The sequence below is a fragment of the Rhinoderma darwinii genome, chromosome 2, assembly GCF_050947455.1.
Source record: "Rhinoderma darwinii isolate aRhiDar2 chromosome 2, aRhiDar2.hap1, whole genome shotgun sequence".
Classification (NCBI taxonomy): domain Eukaryota; kingdom Metazoa; phylum Chordata; class Amphibia; order Anura; family Rhinodermatidae; genus Rhinoderma; species Rhinoderma darwinii.
In genome coordinates, this window is record NC_134688.1 from 46810730 (window position 1) to 46824533 (window position 13804).

At 44.6% G+C, this 13804-nt stretch overlaps 1 protein-coding gene across 7 annotated transcripts in view; it reads left to right on the plus strand.

The window, feature by feature from the left end:
- Nucleotides 1-13804, plus strand: part of RNF17 (ring finger protein 17) — a 318008-nt gene that overhangs the window by 94084 nt on the left and 210120 nt on the right. For all 7 annotated transcript variants that reach the window (XM_075851603.1, XM_075851604.1, XM_075851605.1 and 4 more), the window contains one exon: nucleotides 3102-3175. In XM_075851603.1, the coding sequence (XP_075707718.1) occupies nucleotides 3102-3175 (74 nt within the window). The remainder of the gene's footprint in view (nucleotides 1-3101; nucleotides 3176-13804) is intronic.

Here is a 13804-nt window from a genome sequence, read left to right on the forward strand (position 1 = left end):
TGAATTACTATTTATTTACCGCGTTATATATCCTCTTTTTATGCCCTGATGTACTCCACCCATCTTACATATGCCCCCACATTATAAACTGAAATACCAGTAAAACCCCAAACAGAACAACTACCAAGCTCCAAAAGCCAAATGGCGCTCCTTCCCTTTTGAGCCCTACGGTGTGCTCAAACAGCGGTTTACAGCACATATATGGTATCGCCATACCCGGGAGAACCTGCTCAACATTAACATCTTATGAGATATTTGTCTTCAGTGGCACAAACCGGGCTCAACATATTGTGCGCTAAAATGGCATGTTAGTGTAATATTGCAATTTTCACTTTGTACCATCCGCTTCTAATGTAAATACACATATGTTCACTACACCCCTTAAAATGCCTTAGGGGGTGTAGTTTCCAAAGTAGGGTCACTTCTTCGGGGCTTCCACTGTACTCTGGTACCTCAGGGGTTTTGCAAATGCGACATGGCGCCCATAAAACAATCCAGCAAAATCTGAATGCCAAATAGCACTCCTGCCACTCTGAACCCTGCCGTGTGTCCAAACGGCAGTTTATAACCACATGAGGGCTATTGCCAAATGTGCGAAAAATGGCTTTACAAATGTTGGGGTGCTTTTTTCTCATTGTCAAAATGAAGAAATTCTACATTTAAGTGGAAAAAAAAATTTGATTTTCATTTTCACAGCCAATATATTCTCCAAAAAACCTGTGGGTCTAAATTCTCACCATACCCCCTAGATAGATTACTTGAGGGGTTTAGTTTCCCAAATGGGGTCACTTTTGGGGGGGGGGGTTTCTACTGTTTTGGCCCCTTAGGGGTTTTTCATATGCAACATGGCACCGGAAAACCATTTCAGCAAAATTTAAGTTAGAAAAGCCAAATAGTGCTCCTTCCCTTCTAAGCCCTGCCGTGTGTTCAAACAGCAGTTTATTACCACATATGGGGTATTGCCGTGCTCAGAAGTGTTTGCTTTACAAATGTAGAGAACTACATTTTATTAGAAAAAGCATAGATTTAATTTTCACGGCCTAATTCCACTAAATTCAGCAAAAAACCTGTGGGGTCAAAATGTTCACTATACCCCTTAATACTACAACCCTTAAGGAATTTATTGAGAGGTATAGCGAGCATTTTGTCCCCACAGGTGTTTTGCTGAATTTAGTGGCATTATGCCGTGAAAATTAACACAAATGTTGAGATAAATTCCTTAAGGGGTGTAGTATCTCAAATGGGGTCACTTTTGTTTTTTACGGTTTTGTCCTTTAGGGGCTATGCGACATGGCACCCGAAATCCATTCAAACTAAATTTGAGTTCTGAAAGCCAAATGGCACTCCTTCTCTTTTGAGCACTGCCATGGGTCCAAACAGCCGTTTGTTACCACATATGGTGTATTGCCGTAATCTGCTGATATTGCCTTTCAAATGTTCGGATGCTTTTTTTCCTTTATGCCTTGTAAAAATTAAAAAATGTCTACCTTTTATTGGGATAAATTTAGATTTTCATTTTCACAGCCCAATTCCACTAAATTCAGCAAAACACCTGTGGGGACAAATTGCTCTCTATACCCCTCGATAAATTCCTTGAGGGGTGTAGTTTTCCAAATGGTGTGTTTTTAGGGGTGTTTCCAATGTTTTGGCACCACAAGACCTCTTCAAACCTGACATGGTGCCTAAAACCTATATTCTAAAATAAAAAGGAGGCTCAAATCCTAGAGGTTCTCCTTTGCTTATTCGACCTGTGCTTCAGTCCATTAGCACACTAGGGCCACGTGATATTAAGAGAAACTTTCTAAATGCTGTTTTGAATACTTTGAGGGGTTCGTTTTTTAAAATGGGTTGTTTTATGGGGACTTTCTAATATATAAAGCCCTCAAAGCCACTTCAGAACTGAACTGGTCCCTAAAAAAAGGCTTTTGACATTTTCTTGAAAATGTGAGAAATTGCTTCTAAAGTTCTAAGCCTTGTAACGTACTGTAAAAATAAAAGGATGTTAAAAAACTATGCAAACATAAGGTAGACATATGGGAAGTGTTAGCTAGTAACTATTTTGTGTGGTATAACTATCTGTTTTACAAGCAGATACATTTAAAATTTAGAGAATGTTCTCAATCAACCAAATTTTACCACTAACTTAAAGTACAATCTGTTACAAGAAAACCATCTCAGAATTGCTTGAAAAAAATAAGAGCATTCCAAAGTCATTACCACATAAAGTGACACGTCAGATTTGAAAAAAATTTGCCTGGTTCATAAGGCTAAAACAGGCTTGATCATTAAGGGGTTAATGATTAAATTACTCAGATTGAGCCGCATGCATGTCCTAATTGTTGGCTCTGGTTTTTTTCTACTATACTTACGAGTAAATTATTTGCCATGTAGAAATATCACTTCTACCAAAAACATTGGTTTTTCAGGTTAATGATGTTGGACTGCTAGTTTGTTTTTGAACACTACTATACAAGAGCTTGGATAACGTGTCCATTTTGAGAACGCTGATCCTTCCAAACCATGACAAAGGGAGTTTTTGCCAGTGCTGAAAATCTAATTATGTCGTAACCACAGGGAAAAAGGCGATTCCCTTCTGCTTCTGTGGCTATTGATGGAAAGGGGGAACTCCTGCTCACTACTAGTGAAAGGTGGGGGGGGGGGGCGCGTCTGTAACCATAGAGAAAAGTCGAGCCCACTGTTGGCACAGATGAAAAGTAGGAGGGCATTACTGTATTCACAGGGGGGAAGCTTGCTGTGACTACTGGTTAAAAAGAGGTCATACCGGCTGTTTACTACTGATAGATCCTACTGTGGTGGGTCGAGGGGAAGGTATTGCTTTGACTGATGGTAAAAAGGGAGGGGAATACTAGTTGTTGAATTTGTTTTGCAATATTTGTTTGTGTGGATGCTTTCTGCAAAGACTTCCAAATGGCCAAAATTGTGGCTCATTTGGCATGAATATCTTTAAAACAACAAAATTTTAACCCCTATACTTATAAATATGAAGAGATGTTATTATTGCATAATATTGTTTTATGTTGCTTTTATTATATGGTGCCTTTTGCCTCGTAACATGGCTACTATTTTTTATTGCTTCACAGCTTGTGTCAGACCTGAAAATTAGTTTTATAAACGAAGGAGCACTTAATTTTCTGAAAGATACTCCTGATTTAAGGTAATTATTTTTGTTCATTATTTTTAAGTGTAGAAATATCCTAAAATAAAAATGTACTCTACGAATAGATTTTTAATTATATATCATAAAATTATAGTATGTTTATAGTGTTTCATGTTCAACATGGGCTTTTATGATGTAACTCTAAAACGGCTTACATTATATAGACCTGTATTTTTTCAACTGCAGAATCTAGAAAATCAAAATGAAAAAATGACGTTTATTCAATGTCATAATTCATTTTTGCTAGTAAAATCCTGTCCTTTAAAATGTATTGTTTGTTCATTTTGGCATTCCAAAGAGTAAAGATTTAGAAAGTGATAATTCACCGATAAGCAAGTCAGTCTAGTATTATGTGGGAATGTTTGGTTACAACAACTGCTCTTTCCACTAGAGGGAACTAGTAGCTTACTGCATACTGTTTATATGTTGAACTCAATAATAACACCGTATGCACTAAGCTCCCTCTAGTGGTGGTATCAGGCAGCTAGAATGTTCTCTTTTAAAGGGGTTATTTCAACAATCACTGTCATACCAAAAGTCCAGAAATGCTGTTAATAGCTGGTTTTAGGTAGCTTGCTATGTTTCTAGCTTATAAAAATACCTTTTTTTTGTTTTGTTTTGCTTACCTGTCTCTCCTTTGGTGCTGCTGCTAATCTGTGCTGTTGGGAGAATGACGCTGAGCAGAAAGTCTCCTTCCTCTTTGGCAGCTGACAATATAGTCCCTTCTTACATTCCCTGAAAAGATTTTACATGGGATCCGGAGTAGTGAAGATATATACTGTGTGACATGCACAGTATGCACTCCCTAAGAGACCAAAAATTAATGTAATAAAACAATAAAGGCTGAGTGGGCATGTTCAGGGTCATATCCTCTGTCGGGATGCAGAGATTGTTACACTCCTAACTCACTGAGAAGCAGTTTCCTCACCTATCCTGCCATTCTATTTCAGGTTTTCTGCTCCTTCCCCGACAAGCAGGGCAGAAAGCGATTTCTATTGACTTCTCTGTTTGAAACAGGATCACTATGCAGAAACCTGGCTGTAGAGAGTGACTGACTGATTAATCGTGTCTGGCAGCACTCTGCTTATAAAGTGGATGTGCACTGTCATGTCCATGGCCGCAGGCCGTCAGGCTCACTCACCTCCTGACGGCCGCAGCCATGGGTCTGCGAGCTCTGGCCCCAGTCTTCTCAGGAGACGCCAGCGTTCACTTCCGCTTACCTTGGCCGAGTCCCGTAGGGTGCGCGCGTGCTCACTCTTAAAGGGCCAGTGCACGCACCTGATGTTAATGTCAAAATTAGCCAATGAGTACACTGGACTATCAGAAGGGCTCAGCCCCTCCCCCCCCCCATGCCTGAGCGTTGTTGTCGTACCAAAAGTTTGTCTAAACAAATGGTCTCCTAGTGTTTCCCAGTGTTCCCTGTATCCTGTATTCCCGTGCAATCCTGGTTAAGTGCCGTGCTGAGCTGAAGTCGTGCTGTGCTATATACCACACCTGTCCTACTACACCACGCCTGACGTCTTGCCTGCTGTCTAGTCCCAGCCGAGCCTGTCTCGCTACTGTCCGAACTGCCACAAGTACACTATGCGAACTATGGACTGTGACCTGCGTCCTGTTGGCCAGCTGCCATACCGTCAAGGCGGTACGGCCCAGTGGGTCCACGTACCCAACATGACAGTACGCTCAGGACATGGACCCCGCTGGTCAATCCAAGACCAAGATGACGTCACAAGAGATGTGAACGGATATGCTAGACCTCCGGTCTCGACAGGACCAACTTCTCCAGGCCTTGAACATTACCGCATGTCGGCAGGACGTGCAAGCTGCCGTTCCTCCTACTACACCTCCTGTCAGTGTTGATCCACGATTTTCTTTGCTACTTCCTGATCGCTATGATGGAGACACAGGGACCTGTTGTGGATTTTTGAACCAGTGCCAGATCCACTTCAGCCTATATGCAAGGGCATTTTCGTCTGATGGCACAAGGGTCGCGTTCATCATCTCTCTCCTCACTGGCAGGGCCCTTGCGTGGGCGAATCCTATCTGGGAGAGACTAGGACCAGAGACCCGTGACTTCCAGGAGTTCCTCCGGACATTTCGCACGGTGTTGGAGGAGCCTGGACGAGTCTCGTCTGCAGCCGCCTCCTTGCTGATCCTACGCCAAGGGCACACCTCCGTGGGTGACTACGCCATCCACTTCCGCACCCTCACGGGAGAACTGTTGAACAATGAGGCCGCGGTGGCTACATTCTGGCAGGGACTGTCTCCTGAGATTAAGGACGAGCTTGCCGCTCGAGGTCTACCCTGGATGACCTTATCTTTCTGGCCGCCCGGATTGATATAAGGATCCGAGAACGGCTCCAAGAAGCTCGTCGGGAGGGATGTCTCCCTAGTCCGGTCCCTACTTTGCAGCAACCCCTGCTGTCCTCAGATGCCGATCCTCAAGTAGTCTGTGAGGATGGACCAGTTTAAGGTATCTACACAGGAGAGACAACGCAGACGCACCTCGGACTCTGTCTATATTGCGGCTTCGGAGGCCATCCTGTGAGTCTTGTGTCTCCAAAAGCCCTAAACCTATGGTTGCTAGGGGAGACAACCTTGGATAAAGGACTTTCATCTAAATTGTCCATTCCCATGACCATAATGTCACGCGAAAAAAAACGCATCGGGCCGCTGCGTATCTGGACTCTAGTTCTGCGGCTAATTTCATTCATAGAGACCTGGTGGATCTTCTCCAATTACCCACTACCCGTCTGGAGAGGCCGTTGATGGTTGCATCTGTAAATGGACTACCTCTGCCAGACCCAGTTGTAGCTGTGACCAAGCCGCTGAGGCTCCAAGTAGGAGCTCTCCACTCCGAGCTTCTCTCGTTCTTTGTCTCGTCCAAGGCCGTTAACCCCGTGCTGCTGGGCATGCTTTGGCTCCGACTACATGCCCCAGTCTTGGACTGGAACTCTGGAGAGGTTCTCCAGTGGGGTCCCGAGTGTCTCGACCGTTGCCTGGCACGGATTCGTTCGGCTCAGCCTCCTCTGCCTCGGTCATTGGCAGGATTGCCTGGTCATTATGCTGCATCTTTGGACGTCTTCAGCAAGAGAGAGGCGGAGATGCTGTCCCCACACCGGGTGTATGACTGACCTATCGAGCTGATTCCTGGTTCATCCCTTCCCCGTGGTAGGGTATATCCTCTCTCCTCGCCAGAGACTCTGTCCATGTCCGCCTATGTTAAGGAGAACTTGGAGAGGGGCTTCATACGGAAGTCTTCCACCCCGGCAGGAGCCGGGTTCTTCTTCAAAAAAGAGGATGGTTCCCTGCGTCCTTGTATTGACTACCGGGGTCTCAACCAGATCATGGTGAAAAATAAGTATCCGTTGCCATTGATCTTAGAACGGTTTGATCGTATATATGGTGCCAAGATTTTTTCCAAACTAGACCTGCGTGGGGCTTACAACCTAATCCGGATTCGCCAGGGTGACGAATGGAAGACTGCATTTAACGCCCGTGACGGACACTATGAATATCTAGTAATGCCCTTCAGCCTGTGTAATGCTCACGCAGTCTTCCAGGAGTTTGTTAGTGTAATCTTTCGTGACCGCCTCTATGTTTGTGTTGTGGTCTATCTTGATGACATCTTGATTTTTTTATCCAGATACTTTAACTCATCAGAGACATGTCCGTCAAGTTTGGATGTGGTTAAGGGATAATCGCCTTTACGCCAAGTTGGAGAGGTGCGTGTTTGAGAGAGATGCGCTACCCTTCCTTGGCTACATCGTCTCGAATCGAGGTCTCAAGATGAATCCTGAAAAGGTAAAGTCCGTCCTGGAATGGCCACACCCTCAAGGCTTGAGGGCCATACAGCGCTTTCTGGGATTTACCAATTTTTACAGACCGTTCATTCCAAACTTCTTACTGCCATCTCCTATCTCTAACCTCACCAAGAAGGGCATGAACGCCAAGGTGTGGACTCCTGTGGCAGAGTCCGCATTCAATAGCCTGAAGAGTGCCTTCACGTCAGCCTCTATCGTCCGTCATCCAGATGTTTCTCTACAGTACTCATTGGAGGTGGATGCCTCCTCTGTGGTGCACTCCTATTCCAGAGAGGTTTCAAGGGCAAGTCAATGGTATGTGGATATTTCTCTAAGCTCTTCTCTTCTGCAGAATGCAGGTACTTGATTGGGGATCGGGAGTTACTGGCCATCATATTGGCTCTGGAGGAGTGGAGACATCTACTAGAGGGCGCAGCTCATCCCATCCTGATTTTTACGCACCACAAGAATCTCACCTATTTCCAGACGGCCCAACAGCTGAATCCTCGTCAGGCCAGGTGGTCGCTGTTCTTTACCAGGTTCCACTTTGAGCTCCATTATCGCCCGGCCTACAAGAATGTGAGGGCCGATGCTTTCTCCAGGTCATTCGAGACAGAGAACACCATGGAGATTCCACAGAATATTATTGATCCGTCTTGCATTGTCTCTGTCAACCCCTTGCAAGTTAGGGACATCCCTCTGGGGAGGACCTTTGTGCGCCTGGCTGACAGAGGGAGAATACTCTGCTGGGGACACTGCTCTAGACTGGCAGGTTACGCGGGTACCCGTAAGACCCGAGACCTGATTGCCTGTCAGTTTTTAGTTGCCCAAATATATCATGGACATTGTCTCTTCCTGCTCAGTGTGTGCAGCTAATATGGTTGCTCACTCCAGACATGCTGATCTGCCCCAGCCGCTGCCTGTGCCCGATGCTCCCTGGCAGCATATAGCTATGGACTTTATTACTGACCTTCCTCTCTCTGCGAGATGCAGTACTGTCTGGGTGGTGGTGGACCGATTTTCGAAAATGGCTCACTTCGCTCCACTGACCGGCCTTCCTTCTGCTCCTCAACTGGCAAACCTTTTCATCCAACACATATTCCGCCTGCACGGCTTGCCGCGGCATATTGTGTCTCATCGAGGGGGTTAACTTCACTTCTTGGTTCTGGAGACCCCTCTGTAGGCTCCTTAATGTGAGATTGGACTTTTCCTCTGCCTACCATCCTCAGTCCAATGGTGAAGTCGAGAGGATCAACCAGATCTTGGAGAACTACCTACGCCACTTCATCTCCAAGCATCATGATGACTCTGTGCAGCTTCTTCTGTGGGCTGAGTTCTCATATAACAATCACACTAGCGAGTCCACAAAACCACACCGTTCTTCATTGTCTACAGCCAACACCCACAAATTCCCCTTCCGGTGCCCGTTATGTCCGAGGTCCCAGCAGCTGATTCCGCTTTTAGAGACTTCCTGCAGATCTGGCAGCAGACTCGGCCCTCCATCCTACTGGCAGTCGACTGCATGAAACGGAAGGTAGACACGAGGTGAAGAGTACCTCCTCAATTTCTCTCTGGCACGAGGTTCTGGCCGTCCTCCAGGAATATAAGACTGAGGGTGCCATCATACACATTTGCTCCCAGGTTCCTCGCACCCTTCGAGATCCTGCTGCAGATCAACCCTGTCGCCTACAAGCTTCGGCTGCCTCCTACCCTCAAGATCCCCAACTCCTTCCATGTCTCCCTCCTGAAGCCGGTAGTTCTGAACCGCTACACCAAGGCTCCTAGCCCTGCAGTTGCCTCCAGCGGTCCTTAAAACACCTTCGAGGTTAAGGAGATCTTGGACACTAAAAGAGTAAGAGGAAAAACTTTTTATTTGGTGGAGTGGAGGGGGTTTGATCCTGAAGAGAGGTCCTGAGAGCCAGAGGAGAACCTCAATGCTCCTAACCTTCTGAATAAGTTTCTCTCTCGCTCTGGTCTCAAGAGGAGGGGGCGTAAGTGGGGGGATACTGTCATGGCTGCGGGCCGCCAGTCTCACTCACTCACCTGACGGCCGCAGCCATGGGTCTGCGAGCGCTAGCCCCAGTCTCCTCAGGAGACGCCAGCGCTCACTTCCGCTTACCTCGGCCCGGTCCCTTAGGGTGCTCGCGCCCGCTCTTAAAGGGCCAGCGCGCGCACCTGAACTTAATGTCAAAATTAGCCCATGAGTCCCCTGGACTATAAGGGCGGCTCAGCTCCTTCCTCCCATGCCTGAGCGTTGTCATGCCCAATGCTTGTCTAAGCAAATAGTCTCCTAGTGTTACCCAGTTCCCCGTTCCTGTACCTGTATCCCGTGCTATCCTGCTTAAGTGCCGTGCTGAGCTGAAGTTGTGCTGTCGCCTGTCCTACTAAACTACGCCTGACGTCTGCCTGCTGTGTAGTCCCAGCCGAGCCTGTCTCGCTACTGTCCGAGCTGCCACATGTACACTATACGAACTATAGACTGACCTGCGTCCTGTTGGCCAGCTGCCATACAGTCATGCCGGTACGGTCCAGTGGGTCCACGTACCCAACGTGACATGCACATTGCTATGCTCTTTGAAAACTATGTGGTGCCTCACTATGCAAGTGTCATAACTCTTTACTAGATCGCTCTTTTTACCAGCATGTAAATAACAAACATGGTTTATTGTTAATGATCTATCTATACAATGAATAGGAATGGTGGAGCAATCCTTGTGTCTATGCATATGAAGCTCTGTGCCAGAAAAACAAGGATTTGACTTCTTTAACCCCTTCAAGACACAGCCTGTTTTGGCCTTCAGGACACAGCCAATTTTTTCAAATCGGACATGTTTCACTTTATGTGGTAATAACTTCGGAATGCTTTTACCTATCCAAGCGATTCTGAGATTGTTTTCTCGTGACACATTGGACTTTATGATACTGGCAAAATTTGCTCGATACATTAAGTATTTAATTGTGAAAAACACCAAAATTTAGCGAAAAATTGCAAAAATTAGCATTTTTCTAAATTTATATGTATCTGCTTGTAAGACAGGCAGTAATACCACACAAAATTGTTGCTAATTAACATCACCCATATGTCTACTTTAGATTGGCATAGTTTTTTGAACATCCTTTTATTTTTCTATGACATCACAAGGCATAGAACTTTAGCAGCAATTTCTCACATTTTCAAGAAAATTTCAAAAGGCCATTTTTACAGGGGCCAGTTCAGTTGTGAAGTGGATTTTAGGGCCTTATATATTAGAAACCCTCGATAAGTCACCCCATTTTAAAAACTTCACCCCTCAAAGTATTCAAAACAGCATTTAGAAAGTTTCTTAACCCTTTAGATGTTTCACAGGAATTAAGGCAAAGTAGATGTGAAATGTTCAAATTTCTTTTTTTTTTGCAGAAATTCATTTTTCATCTATTTTTTTTGTAACACAGAAAGTTTTACCAGAGAAACGCAACTCAATATCTATTGCCCAGATTCTGCAGTTTTTAAAAATACCCCACATGTGGCCCTAGTGCACTTATTGACTGAAGCACAGGCCTCAGAAGCAAAGGAACACCTAGAGGATTTTGGGGCCTCCTTTTTATTAAAATATATTATAGGCACCATGTCGGGTTTGAAAGGCTCTTGCGGCACCAAAACAGTGGAAATCCCCCAAAAGTGACCCCATTTTGGAAACTATACCCCTTGAGGAAATTATCTAGGGGTATAGTGAGCATTTTGACCCCGCAGGTTTTTTGCAGAAATTATTGGAAGTAGGCCGTGAAAATGAAAATCTAAATTCTTTCAAAGAAAATGTAGGTTTAGCTTATTTTTTCTAATTTCCACAAGGACTAAAAGGAGAAAATGCACCACCAGTTTTGTAAAGCAATTTCTCCCGAGTAAAACAGTACCCTGCATGTGGTCATAAACAGCTGTTAGGACACACGGCGGAGCTTAGAAGGGAAAGAGCGCCATTTGGCTTTTGGAGCTCAAATTTAGCAGGAATGGTTTGCGGAGACCACGTCGCATTTGCAAAACCCCTAAGGGACCAAAACAGTGAAAACACCAAAAAAGTGACTCCATTTAGGAAACTACACCCCTTGAAGAATCCATCTAGGGGTGTAGTGAGCATTTTGAACCCACAGGGGCTTCATAGATTTTATTAGAATTGGGCAGTGAAGATAAAAAAAATCCTTTTTTTCCAATAAGACGTAGCTTTAGCTCAACATTTCTCATTTTCTCAACAAATAAAGGAATAAAAGAACCCCAACATTTGTAAAGCAACTTCTCTGGAGTATGGCAATACCCCATTTGTGGTCATAAACTGCTGTTTGGGCATACGGCAAGGATCAGAAGAGAAGGAGTGCCGTTTGGCTTTTGGAGCACAGATTTTGCTGGATTGATTTCTTGACACCATGTCACTTTTGCAAAGCTCCTAAGGTACCAGTACAGTGGAAACTCCCCAAAAGTCACTCGATTCACGAAACTACACCCCTTGAGGAATCCATCTAGGGGTGTAGTGAGCATTTTGACCCCACAGGTGTTTCATAGATTTTATTAGAATTGGGCAGTGAAAATAAAAAAAATCCTTTTTCTTCAATAAGACGTAGTTTTAGCTGAAAATGTTTCATATTCTCAACAAATAAATGAAAAAAAGCTCCCCAACACTTGTAAAGCAACTTCTCCTGTGTACGGCAATACCACATATGTGGTCATAAACTGCTGTTTGGGCACAGAGTAGGGCTCAGAAGGGAAAGAGCGCCATTTGGCTTTTGGAGTACAGATTTTGCTGGATTGGTTTCTGGTCGCTATGTCGCATTTGCAAAGTCCCTGTGGGACTAAAACAGTGGATCCCCCCCAGAAGTGACCCCATTTTGGAAACTACACCCGTCAAAGTATTCACCTAGGGGTGTAGTGAGCATATTAACCCCACAGGTGATTGGCAGAAATTGGTGTGCACGCGATGTTGCAGAGTGAAAAGGGTTTTTCAATAGATATGCCAATATGTGGCGCCCAGCTTGTGCCACTGGAGACACACACCCCAAAAATTGTTAAAAGGGTTCTCCCGGGTATGGCGATGCCATATATGTGGAAGTAAACTGCTGTTTGGGCAAACTGTAGGGTTCAGAAGGGAGGTAGAGCCATTTGGCTTTTGGAGCGTGGATTTTGCTTGTAGTAGTTTTGTTTTGAGTCTTACTGGTGTTTCCGTTTATAATGTGGGGGTACATGTAAGACGGGCGGAGTATATAAGGGGCATAGTCAGGTGGTATAGTGGGGTAAAAAAAAAACAATAAAATAATCCATAGATGTGTGTTATGCTGTGACTTTCTGCACAGGCCGGTGTCGCACTAATAAATGGTCTTTACTTAGTCCCCTTTTGGACCACACTCTGGACCTTTTCAGTTTGGGGGATTTTGCAGGAAAGTGTTGTCCTGGTATAATACGGGCGCCCTCACTTCCAGCAGATATGTTTGGGCCCTCCCCTTCCAGGTTCCCTAATTTTAGGGGCCTTGATAATTCGCCACTTGAAACAACAGAAGAAACGTTCCCCTCGGGCCGGCACAACTGCATATTTTTATTTCCTGGCTTATTGGTGCCTTGACTAATTTTATTTTTTCATAGACGTAGTGGTATGAGGGCTGTTTTTTTTTGTGTGTGACGAGCTGTAGTTTTTATTTGTACTATTTTGGGGCACATGCGACTTTTTGATCACTTGTTATCCTTTTTTTTTGGGAGGCAACGTGACCAAAAAACAGCAATTCTGGCATATTTTTTTAGTTCTTTTTATACAGCGTTCACCACGCATTATAAATTACATGTTCACGTTATTCTGCGTGTCAGTCCGATTCTGGCGATACCAAATTTATAGCACTTTTTATGTTTTACAACTTTTTGCACAATAAAATTACTTTTGTAAAGATAATGGATTTTTTCTGTCGCCAAGTTGTGAGAGCCATAACGGTTTTAATTTTTTCGTCGACGGAGCTGTATGAGGGCTTGTTTTTAGCGAGACGAGTTATAGTTTTTATAGGTACCATTTTTAGGTACATGCGACATTTTGATCACTTTTTATTTCAATTTTTGGAAGACAAAGTGACGAAAAAATAGCAATTATGTCAGTATTTTTTAGTTTTTTTTTTACGGCGTTCACTGCGCTGGATAAATAACATAATATTTTATAGTTCAGGTCGTTACGGTCGCAGCGATACCAAACATGTATGGCTTTATTATTTTTTTCAATAATAAATGACTTGATAAGGGAAAAAGGGCGATTGTGTTTTGTGTTATTATTTAAAACTTTTATTGTATTTTTTACAACTTTTATTTTTACATTTTTTACACTTTTTTTTACACTTTTCTTTAGTCCCACTAGGGGACTTGAAGGTCCAACTGTTTTATTGATGTTCTAATACATTGCACTACCTATGTAGTGCAATGTATTAGAACTGTCAGTTGTTCACTGACAGCAAGCCGATCAGGCTCCGCCTCCGGGCGGGGCCTAATCGGCTAACGTAATGGCAGATAGGAAGCCATTGTTAGGCATCCTGTTGCCATAGTAGCAGTCGCCAGCCTTGCCATCGCGTGGCAAGGCTGCCGATTGCATACAAACCACTTTGATGCAGCGATTGCATTGAATCGCTGCATTGAAGGGGTTAATGCCAGGAATCGGAGCTAGCTCCGGTTCCTGGAGATAGATCGGGGTGTCCGCTGTAACATACAGCGGACACCCACTGCTGATGACGCCGGCTCAGCTTCTGAACCGGAAGCTGAGCGGGCGCCATCTTGCCGATGGTACCGGAAGCCTCCTGGGCCCCGCCGACGACGGGGCATAGGAGGATTCCG